We start from the raw sequence: 15,567 nt of genomic DNA on the forward strand, positions 1-15,567 counted from the left end.
GCATGGTATTGAGGTCGACAAGGCCAAAATAGAGGTGATCTCTAAACTCCCACCCCTACATCTGTGAAGGGAGTGAGGAGCTTCTTAGGTCATGCGGGGTTCTATCGCCGATTCATCAAGGATTTTTTCAAAGTTATGAACCCCTTGTGTAAACTATTGGAGAAGGATGCCAAGTTCCATTTCAACAAGGACTGTATGAAGGCATTTGAATTGCTCAAATTCAAATTGACAACTACTCCTATTATCACCGCACCGGAGTGGAGCTCGCCTTTTGAGCTCATGTGTGATGCAAGTGATGTGGCGGTTGGAGTAGTTTTGGGGCAACATATCAACAAAATCTTCCATCCGGTCTACTATGCTAGCAAGACCATGAATGATGCCCAAGTCAACTACACAGTGATCGAAAAAGAGCTACTTACTATTGTCATTGCTAAGAGAAGTTACGCCCGTACTTGATGGGTACTAAGGTGATTGTCCACACCGATCATGCGGTGCTTCGGTACTTAATGAGCAAAAAGGATTAAAAGGCAAGGTTAATGCGGTGGGTGCTTCTATTGAAAGAGTTTGATCTAGAGATTCAAGACTGAAAGGGTAGTGAAAACCAAGTGGTGGACCAGTTGTCTCATTTGGAGGAGGAAGGGAGGCCACATGACATCCTCGAGATAATTGATTCCTTCCCCGATGAGCAAATTCTAGCCATTTCAATGATCGGGATGCCATGGTTTGCCGACTTAGCAAATTATCTTGTGATGAGCCATATCTCTTCCGGATTTGTACCGATGGTGTGATTCAACGATGTGTTCCGGAGGAAGAACAAGTGGAAATTCTTGAGGCTTGCCACTCTTCACCATATGGTGGTCACCACGGTGGAGCTAGAACGGCAACAAAAGTGTTGATTTATGGATTTTATTGGCCTACTCTTTACAAGGACACTAGCGATCTCATCAAGCGTTGTGATGAATGTCAAAGGGCCGGTGGGATTTCTAAGAAAAATGAGATGCCCCTCACCACCATCTTGGAGATTGACATTTTTGATGTGTGGAGCATTGATTTCATGGGTCCGTTCATGAGCTCTTGTGGGAACACTTACATTTTGGTAGCTGTGGATTATATGTCAAAGTGGATTGAAGTCGTGGCTTTACCCAACAATGAAGCTCGAAGTGTGGTGGCATTTTGAAAAGAACATCTTCACAAGATTCGGCACTCCAAGGGCTATTATTAGTGATGGGGGATCGCACTTTTGCAACAAAGCTTTTGATACCTTACTCACCAAGTATGGTGTCACTCACAAAGTCTCGACCCCCTATCATCCTCAAGAAAGCTTATTTAGTTTATAAGAATTATACATGTATTTTTCATAATCCTTTAGCAATTTTTAGAGCTTTAAAGCTAATTCTCTTGCACCTAAATTACTTGAATCTTTACTAATTATTCCTCTAAATTATTTTGTGATGACCTAATCATCTAAAATTATTATTTTCCTCCATATACATATTTCAAATATATTTTACTTCATTTCATATAATTATATTAGTAATCTGGTCGCTAAAGGTGCACACCAGGACTATTTACACCAGCAGTTTTATTTCACTAAAAAGGCTCTAACTCCATCATACGAACTCAGAATTCGACGATTCTTATTCCTATGAGTCACAAATATAACTACGAACCCATTAGTTCAATCGAAACTCAATTCGGAGTTCATTTGCTCAATGTGATACCAATTTCGCTCGTTAAATAATTAACTCATATTTCACGCTTAAAACTCAATCGCGACTTGATGAAATCAGACCAAACTTTCCAGATCACTCCTATAATTCATTATCAAAATGTCAAAAGTCTCAAAATCGAATTTCGATCTTTAGAACTAAAAATAGACTTTTGGATCATTACATGCTTATATTGAAAACATCAAACTCTTCCTCGACAGCCTGTAGTGTATCAATCATAACTTCTTGTACTCAACTCCAGCTGCCAAACGGTTTAAAGTTCTGCAAACTAGATACAAAGTACTACAATTTTCATGTTTTTCTCATCGCCCAACTCCTTATAGATTGCGAGATATAAGCTCCCAAAGTCAGCCCTCAGAAATTTCTGGCGATGCACACTGCTGTAGCAAAAAATCTGCAGTACCAGCTTCAGTCAATCGATCATAACATTTTGTATAAATATCTGAATGATAAATGGTTTATCATTCTGGAAACTAGAATCAAAGAGCTACAACTTTCATGTTTTGAAAATTTTCAGATTTCTTATAATTTTCGAGATATAAGCTTCCAAAATCAGCTCTGCGATTGCACCGGTTGCTGTCCAAAAATAGCTTCTGCAGCAGAAATATTCCAGCAGTTCCTTTTTGTCCGAAATCCATTCTGTTAATCTTCCAAAATCCACCCGAGGCCCTCGGGACCTTAACCAAATATACCAACATGTCCCAAAATACAATATGAACTTAGTTGAGACTTCAAATCATGCCAAACAATGCCGAAATTACGAATCGCGCATCGAATCAAATTATGAGTTTTCAAATCTTCCAACTTCTATATTTTGCGCCGAAACATATCAAATCAATTCCGATTGACCTCAAATTTTGCACACAAGTCATAAATGACATAACTGAGTTATGAAAATTTTCAGAATCAGATTTCGACCCCGATATCAAAAAGTCAACCCCTTGGTCAAACTTACCAAAAATTCAACTTTCGGCATTTCAAGCCTAATTCTACTACGGACTTCCAAATAAAATTTCGATCACGCTCCTAAGTCCAAAATCACCATAAGGAGCTGTTGGAATCATCAAAATTCTATTTCGGGGCCGTTTGCACATAATTTGACATCCGGTCACTATTTGAACTTAAACTTTTAATTTTCATCAAAATTCCATATCTCTGGCTAGGGACCTCAGAATTTGATTCCGGGTATACGCCTAAGTCCCAAATCACGATCCAGACCTACAAAAATTATCAAAATACTGATCCGAGTCTGTTTTCTCAAAATATTGACCAAAGTCAACTCAGTTGAGTTTTAAAGCTCTAATTCACATTTAAATTCATTTTTCACCTGAAAACTTTCCGGAAACTTTTTACGGACTGCACACGCAAGTCGAGTAATGATAAATAGTGCTTTTTGAGGTCTTAAAATATAAAATTAATTATTAAATTTAAAGATGACATTTTGGGTCATCACAAAGGCACCTGCGGAAATCATTTCGGTACCGAAGCACTGGTCCAAAAAATAATTAGGGTCGGTTACTACTGAGTCGACATGGAAATAGATGCGAAGGAATTCGTACGAAGATGTGATGAATGCCAAAGGCATTCTCCAATGATTCATCGAGCCGGAGAGCTGCTACATTCGGTCTTATCACCATGGCCATTCATGAAATAGGGGATGGACATCGTGGGCCTGCTTCCACGAGCACCCAGTAAGGCCCAATTTATTTTGTTTATGACTGACTATTTTTTTAAATGGGTGAAAGCCCAGACATATGTGAAGGTTAGAGAGAAGGAGGTCATCGATGTTATCTGGGACCATATTATATCATAAACTTGAAAAAACAACACCACCAAAAATATCGTTATATAGATTTAAATGTACAAACAATAGCATAAATTTTAAAAGTAGAAAGAAACAATATATTTTGTAAGTGTAAGATAGAGTCCGTCTTAAGTGTAGGAAGAGCAGCCCCTTAAATAGGCAAATACAGTCACTTGTTGGGACAGATTTTGGTTCACCAAAAATCTGTCCAAAAGACTGACTTTGTGTGCTAAACACTGTTCAAAATCTGTCCAAAAGATGAAAGGGCAGTCTGAAAATCTGCTATGTCAGAAGCAAGGAGAAAAAATATCATTTCAGCCACCCTACTAGTAGAAAGTAAGCTACTAGTACCTTATTTTATGATAAAACCCATCTAAACTTCAGATTTTAACAACATCAATACCACCATATTGATTTTGAACCAAATCAAACTCAAACAACTAAAAACAATTGACAAAACAGAAACAAGACTTCAAATGGAACTAAAACTCAAACTAACTAGATTAAAACAATTGATTTGTGCAAACTAACCATAGAACAAACAACTGAATTCACAAACTAATGCTCAAAACAGAAATTAGACGAGCATCGCTAACAATCGGACGACTACATTCAACAACTAAATAATCGATTAACTAAGTAAATGATTGAACTAATACATTAAAGATCACATTTAATCAATAACAATCCAACAAACAACTAAACTAAATAGAGATAACTAATTAAATAAACCTAACTTGAAACTCTAATTAACAAGAAATAACCAAAACAGAAAAATCAAAAATTAGAAAACAAAATTAAAATCAGGAACTAAACTATTACTACTAAAAAAAATTAGAAATTAAGTAAAAAGTTGACGGTTATACCTAACGAGCGTGCTTGAAGCTGTTCGGGCCACGAGAAGATGCCAGAGATGCTAAAATGCGACTGCCTGACTCCGAAATGCATATTCCTTTCAGGTAGACGCTAGAACGAAATGAGTTTCAGCATCTCGCCAAAAGAAACGAGTGTCTTTGAGTCAAAAAATAGCTAAGATGGAGGTTCGGGGCATTTTGGTGGTGGTGAGGCAGTGGAGCCGCGACGACGGTGAGGGTAGCTGGCCGGCGGCGACGGGAATTTTGGGGGTGAAATGGGTAGGAAAAGATAGGTCGCGCGGAGCTCTATCTATTCATGTATGTGTTGTAGGGTGGTGTTAGCCGGAGCTTCAAGAATTTGGGCCAAAAAGTGACTGCTAAAGTTTCCTAGATCTAAAATTCAAGGAGTTTGAGAGGGTTTTGAAGGAATTGGTTTGGAGATATGGGAAGAGGAGGTTATGGAGATTACATGATGTGAATTTGGAGGTGTTTGGAGGTGGTCCGCCGCCGGTAGGTGATTTCCGGCGGCGGCGAAAAGAGAGAGAAGAGAGAAAGAGTTATGAGGGAAATGAGGGAATTTTTTAGATTTTTGAAGCTTTAAATACCTCTTGAGAGATCAAATATGCACCATTAAATCAAGGGGTGATCAATGGGTGAGATTTGATCTTGGGTCACTTAATGAAACGACGTAGTTTTGAGGCAAAACTACGTCGTTTCAGACCCTTTCAAGGGCAGCCCCTTATCTTGCACTTTTGGTCACTTTCTCTTTCAAATTTGGCCCAATTTCTTCCTTAATCCTACTTATTAAACTAAATTTACACAAACAAATTAATTAATTAACTTATTTAAATGATCAATTAACTAAATTAATTCACCAATTGAATAGTTAGTTAATTCCTAAAATGCACAAATGAAGAAAGAACTATTTTTTGGTATTTTTATGTAGGAAATATGCAATCAAAGACACCAAAATTGAGAAAAATAATTAAAGTAACAAAACACTAATGACTTTAGGAGGTGTTAAAACAGTACAAAAATTAGGTATTCACAACTATGGTTGATCTTAAGTAAGATTTTATCAATTTTAATTTTTAAAAAACTTCTTTCAAATTTCTAGTTTGTGATCGAAGGCGGTCAGAGGCAACTGTTATCATTATTCTATAAGCAATATAAGCATTTGAAAAAGAATCAAGTCTTTTTATCTTATTGAGTATGTGGATTAGAGTATTATCATCTCTTCCTTTTGGGATTGTATCAAATATTTTACTTTTCTTTTTTTTCTTAAGTAATTTTAAATAGCCGGATTCATATTTTTTATTTGACATATTTAGATTTTAATAAATACTAAAAGAATAATATATGCGTAGGTATTGAAAATATCAAGAAAAACAAACGTTAGATGAAATCTAATACTAAAAAGTTGGAATAGGAATCATGACTCATTAACTTGATGTGAAATAAATATTTGTTGTTCAATATACTTCTTGTAGGCTTTAGCTTGATAGACGAAAAATATAGAACAATAGGATCTCTTGGAGGCACAAAGGAAAAATATAATAGTAGTAACGTTTGGTGAGAACATAGAAAAATTAAAAAGAAAATTGAATATTGTGGTGAGTCTTGCTCAGTTGGTAAAGTACCTCCACCCACGACCGCTAGGTCTTGGGTTCGAGTTACACTAGAGGAGAAGTATGGAAACACTGTAGATCCTCCTAGATAGGGAGGGATTAAAAAAAAAAGAAAAAAAAAGTGGAAAGGTTTATATAATATTTAATGAGTAAAAGACTAAAAATTAAATAGAATAATCACTTGATTCCTTCTACAAATTTTGCAGTTACACGTTAGGGGGCATTTTTAAGGAACAAAGATATCTTTAGTTTTCAGTTTTTACCAAAATATGTAATAGGAGTGAAAATACTTAATTAAAAAAAAATATACGGTAAAATGTAGGGGCCCCTAAATTGGGGGCCTAAAGCTTAGGCTTCAGCGGCTTTACCCAAAAGCCGGCCATAGTAACTACAGGTTTGTGGAAGTTGGCCTCACGCAAAACCACCTACTGTTGCAGTTTCTAAATCTATACAGTTGGACGATATATTTTTTAATCAAATTTAACTCAAGATTGATTATATAATTGTGTCTTAATCTCTGCTACGACAGTACATAACTATTCTTATAGGAAGTAGTCTTTTGTTACTAATTTTTTTAAAAATATTGCAGATTAAGGCAGAATTATGAGAAAATTTCAGAGGTAATGGTAATATTTCCACTTTCTTATATTATTCTTTTAATTTCAAAGCTATTTGAAAGCTCAATTAAAAAAAAAATTATGCAAGGTAGTTTGACTCGGCACAAAATTTAAAACAAAAAAATAAGACTTTTGAAACTTGAATTTGTATAAGCTTATAGGGTAAAAACTTTATTAGGACATAACATTTGCTATAAAAGCTTCTCATTCAAGCTAAAATAGATAAAATAAAGAATTTAAAATTAAATTATTTCTAAATATAAATATGTATCATTCTTTTTGGAACATATTAATAAGAAAAGTATATCACATAAATTAAAAGGAGAGTATATCTTAATTGTTCGAAAACTGATGAAAAGTGTGTTGCGGAAGCCAAATGTATATAGTGTGAATGAGTCACAACTACTATACCAAAAATTATGACAACCACTAAATAATAAACAAGACAATAAGACAACAATAAAAGAATACCAGAATTTACGAGGTTCGGCCAATTTTGCCTACTTCCTCGGACACAATCAATATTTTATTCCACTCCAAAATTACAAGTGAAATAATACTAAAGAGAGAAGATACAAATGCCTTAAGAAGATAAAAATAAAAAAAAAAGGCAAATGAGAGGTGTGTTTAAATCCTAAACATTAGGCCTCCTTTTCTAGGGTGAAATTCTCATTCAAAATTGTCATCCAACGATGTGGGACTTTTGACAATTTCAACAAATCTCCACCTTGGCAAAATTCCACATCTTCAATTTTCTCTCAATAACAAATTTTGGTTGTGTCTTCATCTTCAATCTTTAGTGTTCAACAATGTTGATCAAATCCAAACAATGTTGAAACTTGACCGCAGTCACCACTTTTGTCAGCATATCAGCAGGGTTCTCCGTAGTATGAATTTTCTTCACCGTGACTCCACCTTCTTCTATGATTTCTCGTACGAAATGATACCGAACATCAATGTGCTTCGTCCTTGCATGATAAACTTGGTTCTTCGCTAATTGAATAGCACTTTGACTATCACAAAAAATTGTAATATTTTTTTGTTCAATACCAAGCTCCTTTAGCAACCCCTGAAGCCAAATTGCCTCCTTCACAGCCTCTTTAATAGTCATGTACTCTGCCTCTATTGTAGATAAAGTAACTGTTGACTGCAAAGTAGACTTCCAACTAACTGGTGCCTTTGCAAAAGTAAACACATAACCAGTAGTTGACCTTCGTGCTAAATACTCCTTTCCTGAGTCACAATATCCAACTACAGACCGATTGTCTTCCTGCTCAAAAACTAACCCAACATCTACAGTACTATGAATATACCGTAGAATCCATTTCACATCTTGTCAATGCTCCTTTCCTGGATTATGCATATATATGCTAATAACTCCAACGGCTTGTGAAATGTCAGGTCTCATACAAACCATTGCATACCTTAAGCTACCAATAGCATTTGCATATGATACCCTTGACATATACTCCTGTTCAGTTTCATCCTTTGGCGACATAGTAGTACTTAGCTTAAAATGGGGAGCAAGTGGCGTACTAATTGGCTTAGTCTTCTTATCTATGCCAAAACGCTGTAGTACTCTCTTAAAATATTCTTTTTGAGATAAACAGAGTTTCTTTGAACGTCTATCTCTTATTATCTCCATGCCAAGAATTTTCTTTGCCTCACCCAGATCCTTCATCTCGAACTCCTCCTTCAGTTGAATCTTCAATTTATCAATTTCTTTCGAATTCTTGGAAGTTATCAACATATCATCAACATATAGGAGAAGATATACAAAGGAACCATCATTAAGTTTGCGCAAATACACACAATGATCGTATTTGCTTCTCTTATACCCTTGCCGCAACATAAACTTGTCAAATCGCTTGTACCATTGTCTAGAAGATTGTTTCAATCCGTACAATGATTTTTCAAGTTTGCATACCATATTTTCTTTTCCAGCAACTTTGAATCCTTCTGGCTGATTCATGTAGATTTCCTCCTCCAAGTTTTCATGTAAAAACGCAGTTTTTACATCCATCTGAACTAGTATCAAATCCAACTGTGTTACCAAAGCCAACATAATTCTAATGGAGGAATGTTTTACAACTGGAGAAAATACTTCATTGTAATCAATTCCCTCCTTCTGAGCATATCCTTTGGCCACCAATCTTGCTTTGTAGCGAACATCTTCTTGGTTAGAAAATCCTTCTTTCTTTGCAAATACCCATTTGCACCCAATTGTTTTCTTTCCCTTCGGGAGATTGGCCAATTTCCATGTATAATTATGATGAAGAGACTGCATTTCTTCATTCATGGCAATCCTCCACTTATCTTCTTCTGAACTTTGGATTGCATCTTTATAAGTGGTAGGAACACCATCAACTACAATTGAGGTTGCACAAGCAACCGTCTCTATGAGACGAACAGGTTTTGTTATTGTCCTTTTTGGCCTGCTGGTTGCTATTGATTCAAGTTGTTGTCGAGGTTCCTGAGTTGGAATCTCCCTCTCTACTGGCTCTTCTTCCAGAGGGTAATCTTCATGAGTTTCCTCCTCTGCTTCTTGTGTAGGAAAAATAAATTTTCCCTCAAACTCCACCTGCTTTGATGCACCACCAGTTTGTTTGACATCTTCAACTGTCACCTTATCTGTTATGGCAGATTCATCAAAGGTAACATCTCTGCTGAATATAATATTCCTTGTCTCTGGACACCATAAGCGGTATCCTTTGACTCCAGAAGTAATCCCCATAAATATAGCCTTCTTTGCTCTCGGATCCAATTTTGACTCTTTCACATGATAGTATGCAATTGAGCCAAACACGTGCAAAGAGTCATAATCTACAGCAGGTTTTCCATACCATTTTTCAAATGGTGTCTTGCCATCAATAGCAGCAGATGGTAGACGATTAATGAGGTGGCATGCATATGTAATTGCCTCAGCCCAAAATTCTTTGCCCAAGCCAGCATTGGACAACATACACCGTACCTTCTCCAGTAAAGTCCGGTTCATACGTTCTGCCACTCCATTCTGTTGTGGTGTATTTCTGACAGTGAAGTGTCGGACGATGCCATCATTTTCACAGACCTTATTGAAATGATCATTTTTGTATTCACCTCCATTGTCTGTGCGAATACACTTGATCCTCCTGCCTGTTTGATTCTCCACCATCGTTTTCCATTTGAGAAAAATTCCCAACACTTCATCTTTCCTCTTCATTGTATACACCCACACTCTTCGGGAAAAATCATCAACAAAGGTTACAAAATAGTGCTTCCCACCCAATGAAGGTGTTTTGGAAGCACCCCAAATATCAGAGTGTACATAATCCAAAATGCCTTTAGTATTATGGATCGCTGTACCAAATTTAACCCTTGTCTGTTTTCCTTTGACACAATGCTCGCAAAACTCCAAGTTGCAAGTCTTTATGCCTTTTAACAATCCTTGATTAGATAGAGCTTTCAAGGATTTCCCTCCAGCATGTCCCAAGCGCATGTGCCATAGCCTGGTTGCTTCTGCCTCTTTGTCATCACTGGATGTCACTGTTGCTGTCCTAATAACTGTACTACCACGATAGTGGTACATGTTATTGTTCTTCCGATTGGCCTTCATTACCACTAGTGCACCGGAGCATATTCTCATCACTCCATTTTCTGTAATGATTTTGAACCCTTTTGATTCTAGGGCTCCCACAGATATGAGATTCTTCTTCAAACCCGGTACATATCGAACATCTGTTAATGTTCTGATCATTCTATCATGGCTCCTTAATCTTATTGAACCAATGCCATATGAGGTAAGAGGGCTGTTATCCGCTGTGTGGATGACTCCATATTCTCCTTCTTGAAAATTCACGAACCAGTCCTTGTTGGGACACATATGATAGCTACAAGCCGAGTCCATCAACCATATATCTGATGATGTTGATAACTCTGTTGTAACTAATGAGAAGTCTGAATCATCACAATCAGCTACATTTGAATCCATAATGGCCTTTCCATTGTTATGTCTGGCCTTATTCTTCAACTTCAGACAGTCTTTCTTCTAGTACCCCTTTTCTCGACAAAAGGCACATTCATCTTTGCTGGGTCTAGATCTCGACTTGGATCTTCCCTTCTTAGTCCTCGTTTGATTTTGAGGATGACCCCTCACAATTAGTGCTTCTCTTTCTCCGCCCTTCTGTTTTTCTCCCTTTCTTTGTTCATAGCTGTACAAAGCCGAACAAACTTCTCTGAGAGAAATTTCGTCATTTTCATGGAGTAGAGTAGTTTCAAGGTACTCGTACTCATTAGGAAGTGACCCCAACAACATCAAGGCCAAGTCACCATCATCAAAAGTTGCATCCATATTTTGCAAATCTATGACCAACTTATTGAAACTGGTAATATGTTCATTCATTGTGGTACCAGGAACATAGGTGAAGCGAAATAGTCTCTTCTTCATGTACAATTTATTTTGACTATTTTTCTTCAAAAATTTATCCTCCAGTTCTTTTCATAATTTACTTGCAGAAGTTTCCTTTGTGTATGGATATTCTGCTCTCTAGCAAGGTAGGATCGAATGGTACCGCAAGCAACACGATTGATAATTTTTCAATCTTCTTCTCCAATAACATCTGGCTTCTTTTATTCAATGGCAAGATCTAGCCCTTGTTGAAAAAGAACATCTAGAACCTCGCCTTGCCACATTCCAAAATGTCCTGACCCGTCAAAAATTTCTACCGCAAATTTCGCATTTGACACAATTCTTGTCATAAGCGAAGATGCCAACGATGACGTATTATTGACACTTGATGTAGATTCTTCTTATTTATTGTCTTCTATTTTGACACAAATATTATTTAGTAGCTGACGACACAAATCAAGATTATTTTCTTTCTGGTGTGGAAGATCAGACTAAGCTGCAACCACAGAGTATACTCAGACAGAACCTTGACTCAGTTACCAAGATAGATCTTTTCTGATGTGGAAGATCAGACTATGCTGCAACTACAGAGCATACTTAGACAGTACCTTGGCTCTGATACCAATTGTTGCGGAAGCCAAATGTATATAGTGTGAATGAGACACAACTACTATACCAAAAATTATGACAACCACTAAATAATAAACAAGGCAATAAGACAACAATAAAAGAATAGAATTTACAAGGTTCGGCCAATTTTGCCTACTTCTTCGGACACAATCAATATTTTATTCCACTCCAAAATTACAAGTGAAATAATACTAAAGAGAGAAGATACAAATACCTTAAGAAGATAAAAAAAAAAAAAAGGCAAATGAGAGGTGTGTTTAAATCCTAAACATTAGGCCTCCTTTTATATGGTGAAATTCCCATTCAAAATTGTCATCCACCGATGTGGGACTTTTGACAATTTCAACAAAGTGGAGTCGCATTAAATAGGATGAAACTGAAGATTAGAAGAATTAATTGTAATTTAATTTGCAAGAATTGATTTCTGGTAGAAAGCTTAAAATTACATCCTATATATTAATTACATTTTAGAAACATTCCCTTCAATCCTCTCATGAAATTGGATATAGGATCATAGGGAGAAAAATAATGACTACTTCACGAATTTTTGTCCTTCTGAGTTGTTTGATTTTCGTCTTTGTATCACTAGGTGAGTAATTAAATGAATGAGAGGTGATTTTTGCTTAATTCTATGATTTTGATTTGATATCGAAGCAAAATTTACTAAATATATAACCAAAGCTCATATTTTATTTTCTTTTATCGTGCAAGTGCTTAATCCTGCATGTAAACATTTTTATATCTGATCAGAATATTATTTATTGCTAATTTTTTTCCTGTTATTTTCTAGGATCAAGAGTTAGAGGGACGAGAAAATAAAATCTATATTTAAGTATACGCTCTGTGCTCGTCATTTATAGTAAAATTAAAATTGTTTACCTAATGGATTGTCATTTATATTTAAAAATCTTTATATTAAAACAGTTATTGTGTTTTGTAGGAAACATTATTATGGATGGTGCTTTAGCGATGATAATTGTAATAATTACTGTGTAGACCTTTATCCAGAATCTTTTAAAACGAGTGGCGAGTGTGATTGGTTCAAATGTGTATGCACCTATTGGGATCTTTGGCCTCGTAAGATGCCCCCGTTAAAAAACAATTAAGTTATACATATACTGATAATTTAAAATAAAATAGTTATTAATGTAATTTAATTAACTATAGCAAGTTATTAGTTTATTTCCGTTTCCACATCCATTCCATATTTGTATTCATTGTTTACTAATAGGATCTTCCGGTATAATCGAATGGTAACCGAATAATTCCAAATAGTTGCAAACAAATTTTGCATGGGCTCTTTGTCGAATGAGTTTGTATTCCTCAATTCAATCTTTAAACTTCTGATATTTAGAATAACTCGCTAGCGCACTCCCTTCATTCACCTTTCGTTTCCATATGCATCGACTTTTTCTAAACCGACACATCTCGATTCTCCCTATTTATTGTTGACGTAGGTTTAGAATGCCCCGCTAATTGATTAAGAGTTCAAGGCAGTGGTATAGGTACAGGGCTTAACCTATAGTGACGTCGAAGGCTCGGTTTTATTATTCAACTTATTATATTAGGTTTGTTTTATAAAACATTAATTGTTGTCCGTATGTAAACTTGACATGGTAATTTAAATTAAATTTTGTTGCTATTAATACACAAAACTTAAACTCGGGAATGAAAGGAAATAGCTGAATAGCTGATATAGTTAACAAATTTGAAGCGGAGTTTGCGTTTTGTCTGGAGTGATAAATGATATTAACAAGAACTTTAATACAAACAAAATAATGTGCAATATTAAAGAAAATATGGACATATTATATCATACCTTGTCTTGGGATAACGAAAAGTGGTCGTGCAGCATCATTAGGCCTTTTTTGTAATTAAATGCTTTAGGAAAAATTAACTATCTTAAAGTGTGTCGAGATTATCTTAATTAACTACTCCCTCCGGTTCATTTTAAGTGATTGTTTTGTCATTTTTATTGTGGTCCACATTATTTGATTTTTTCAGATATTAAGAAGGAATTAACTTTTTTTTCCAAAGTTGCCCTTAGAGTAAAGAGCCTAGATAGTTTATTATATTTTCAATGAGCAAATTAAGGTTAATATGATCAATTTCATTGTTAATTAATGTTAAAAGGTGAATTCCTTAATATGTATGAAAAGAGCCAAAAAGTCGCTTAAATTTGACAGGAGGAGCAATTATTTGATACTCTGAAATATAGAAATGTTAACATTTTCATATAGCTCTATATATCTAAAATAATGGAATATTATGCAGCGAAGGTGTGTTAGCTCTTTGAATGAAATTTGAGCTAGCACAAGACTGGAGGAATGAAGCTCTCTGGACTGAAGTGTATAGTGTATTAATAATACACAAATCACAGTTAAATTGAACATGAAAATACGAGAGGGGTGTGAAATGTAGCCTTTTAAAATTTTAGTTGACTGCAAAGAAATGTTAGTCAATTAGAACAAGTAGTTAAGCAGAAGCAAATATATAGCAAAAAAGTAAAGTGCATGAAATAGAAATGACACACAGTTATATTTATATTGATTCGGAATCAATGTGGTGTTTTAATCCTATCACAGTCCTAATATGGGGAGGGGCGTGATTGACACCTAACCCTTACTGCCCATTGAGTGAATTTATCTAGCCAATATTCACTTTTGCACTGACATGCAATTAACTAGTAATAAAGTCTTCAAGTATTATTGTCTGAAGTAATAAATTAAATGTTAAAATATCTGTAAGCCCAACCAATTGTCAAGTCATGAGCTTTTAATTGAAATTTGATTACATAAATCTTCGAAGCATTCTTTGAGAATAACATAAATGTCTCAAATAGATAAAGAGTCCGAAAAAAGCTTGATGCCATTGGATAAATCAATGGAGCCTATCAACTGACCTCTAGCTTTATGCCCTGTCACCTACGTCCTCAACATATCTAAGCGGAGGAACAAGACTATTTTGGGACAAACTTTTACAATGGAATGCAGTAATATAATTTAAGAAATGTATTTAATTAACACTGAAATCTGAGAGCTGAAACTAAATAGTAACATCTAAATCATGCACTAATTATGCTTTGAGAGAGTTGAAGAAGTGAGAAACACCCAAGACTTGCAAGAAAAACAATGAAAATTGAGTAAAAGGATTGAAGAATAGCTAAAAAAAAAAAAAAAATTAGTGCTATCTCAATGAAAATGTTCATTATTGGTTTGGAAAAACTCTCTTTGAAATATTATTTTTTATATTTACTTATTATTTAATAAATTTTTTTATCTTTCAATTAATGGGGTGAAACTAATTGTTGCTAACTAATCATTGGAGCAACACCTATATATATATAAGGTAATTTTTTTGAAAACTAGTATACAAAATTCTTCTAAATCATTCTTCTTTCTCCTATAGCTTCTTATAGGCTGCGTTTTTCTTTCTTGACTTTCTGTTGTTTTTTTCCCAATTTATAACTAAAGGAGTTTGTTGAACCCTAAGAAATATGCCTAATTTTATACTTTATTGTATGGATGAAATATTTTTAAGGATAGTGTTTTGAGCGCGCGAACCTGCTAAAATCGAGCTTTTTCACTCGATGTTCAGTAATTGTATTGGGGTCCAGTCAAATTCGAATTCATGTCGGGAAGTCCCATGTTAGGGAAAGCGCTCCCTTACAAAGGTGGCTTCATACCTAGGGCTCAAAGTCGAGATCTTTGCTTAAGAATAAATGAGTACTTACCATTCCACCCCAATCTTTTTAGTGAAGTACTCTATTGTTATTAAGTTTGAAAGGCCATTTTAGACGAAATATCGCAGATTCAGGCACAACTATGAGGACTCACGGATGTAAATGGTATTGTATTATTCTTCTAATTTTTACGTACACGACTTAAAAGCTTAATTAAATCATTTGTCTTAATTGT

General features: G+C 35.2%; 1 protein-coding gene across 1 annotated transcript; it reads right to left on the bottom strand.

The window, feature by feature from the left end:
• Positions 1-3,914: 3,914 nt before the first annotated feature.
• LOC138891974 (secreted RxLR effector protein 161-like) lies at positions 3,915-8,131 on the bottom strand. The gene is made up of 4 exons (XM_070175664.1): positions 8,048-8,131; positions 7,684-7,903; positions 4,066-4,079; positions 3,915-3,974 (listed from the first exon to the last, which is right to left on the bottom strand). Exons 1-4 carry the CDS (start codon positions 8,129-8,131, stop codon positions 3,915-3,917), a joined length of 378 nt encoding a protein of 125 aa, XP_070031765.1.
• Positions 8,132-15,567: the final 7,436 nt, after the last annotated feature.

The sequence above is a fragment of the Nicotiana tomentosiformis genome, chromosome 5 (assembly GCF_000390325.3).
Source record: "Nicotiana tomentosiformis chromosome 5, ASM39032v3, whole genome shotgun sequence".
Classification (NCBI taxonomy): domain Eukaryota; kingdom Viridiplantae; phylum Streptophyta; class Magnoliopsida; order Solanales; family Solanaceae; genus Nicotiana; species Nicotiana tomentosiformis.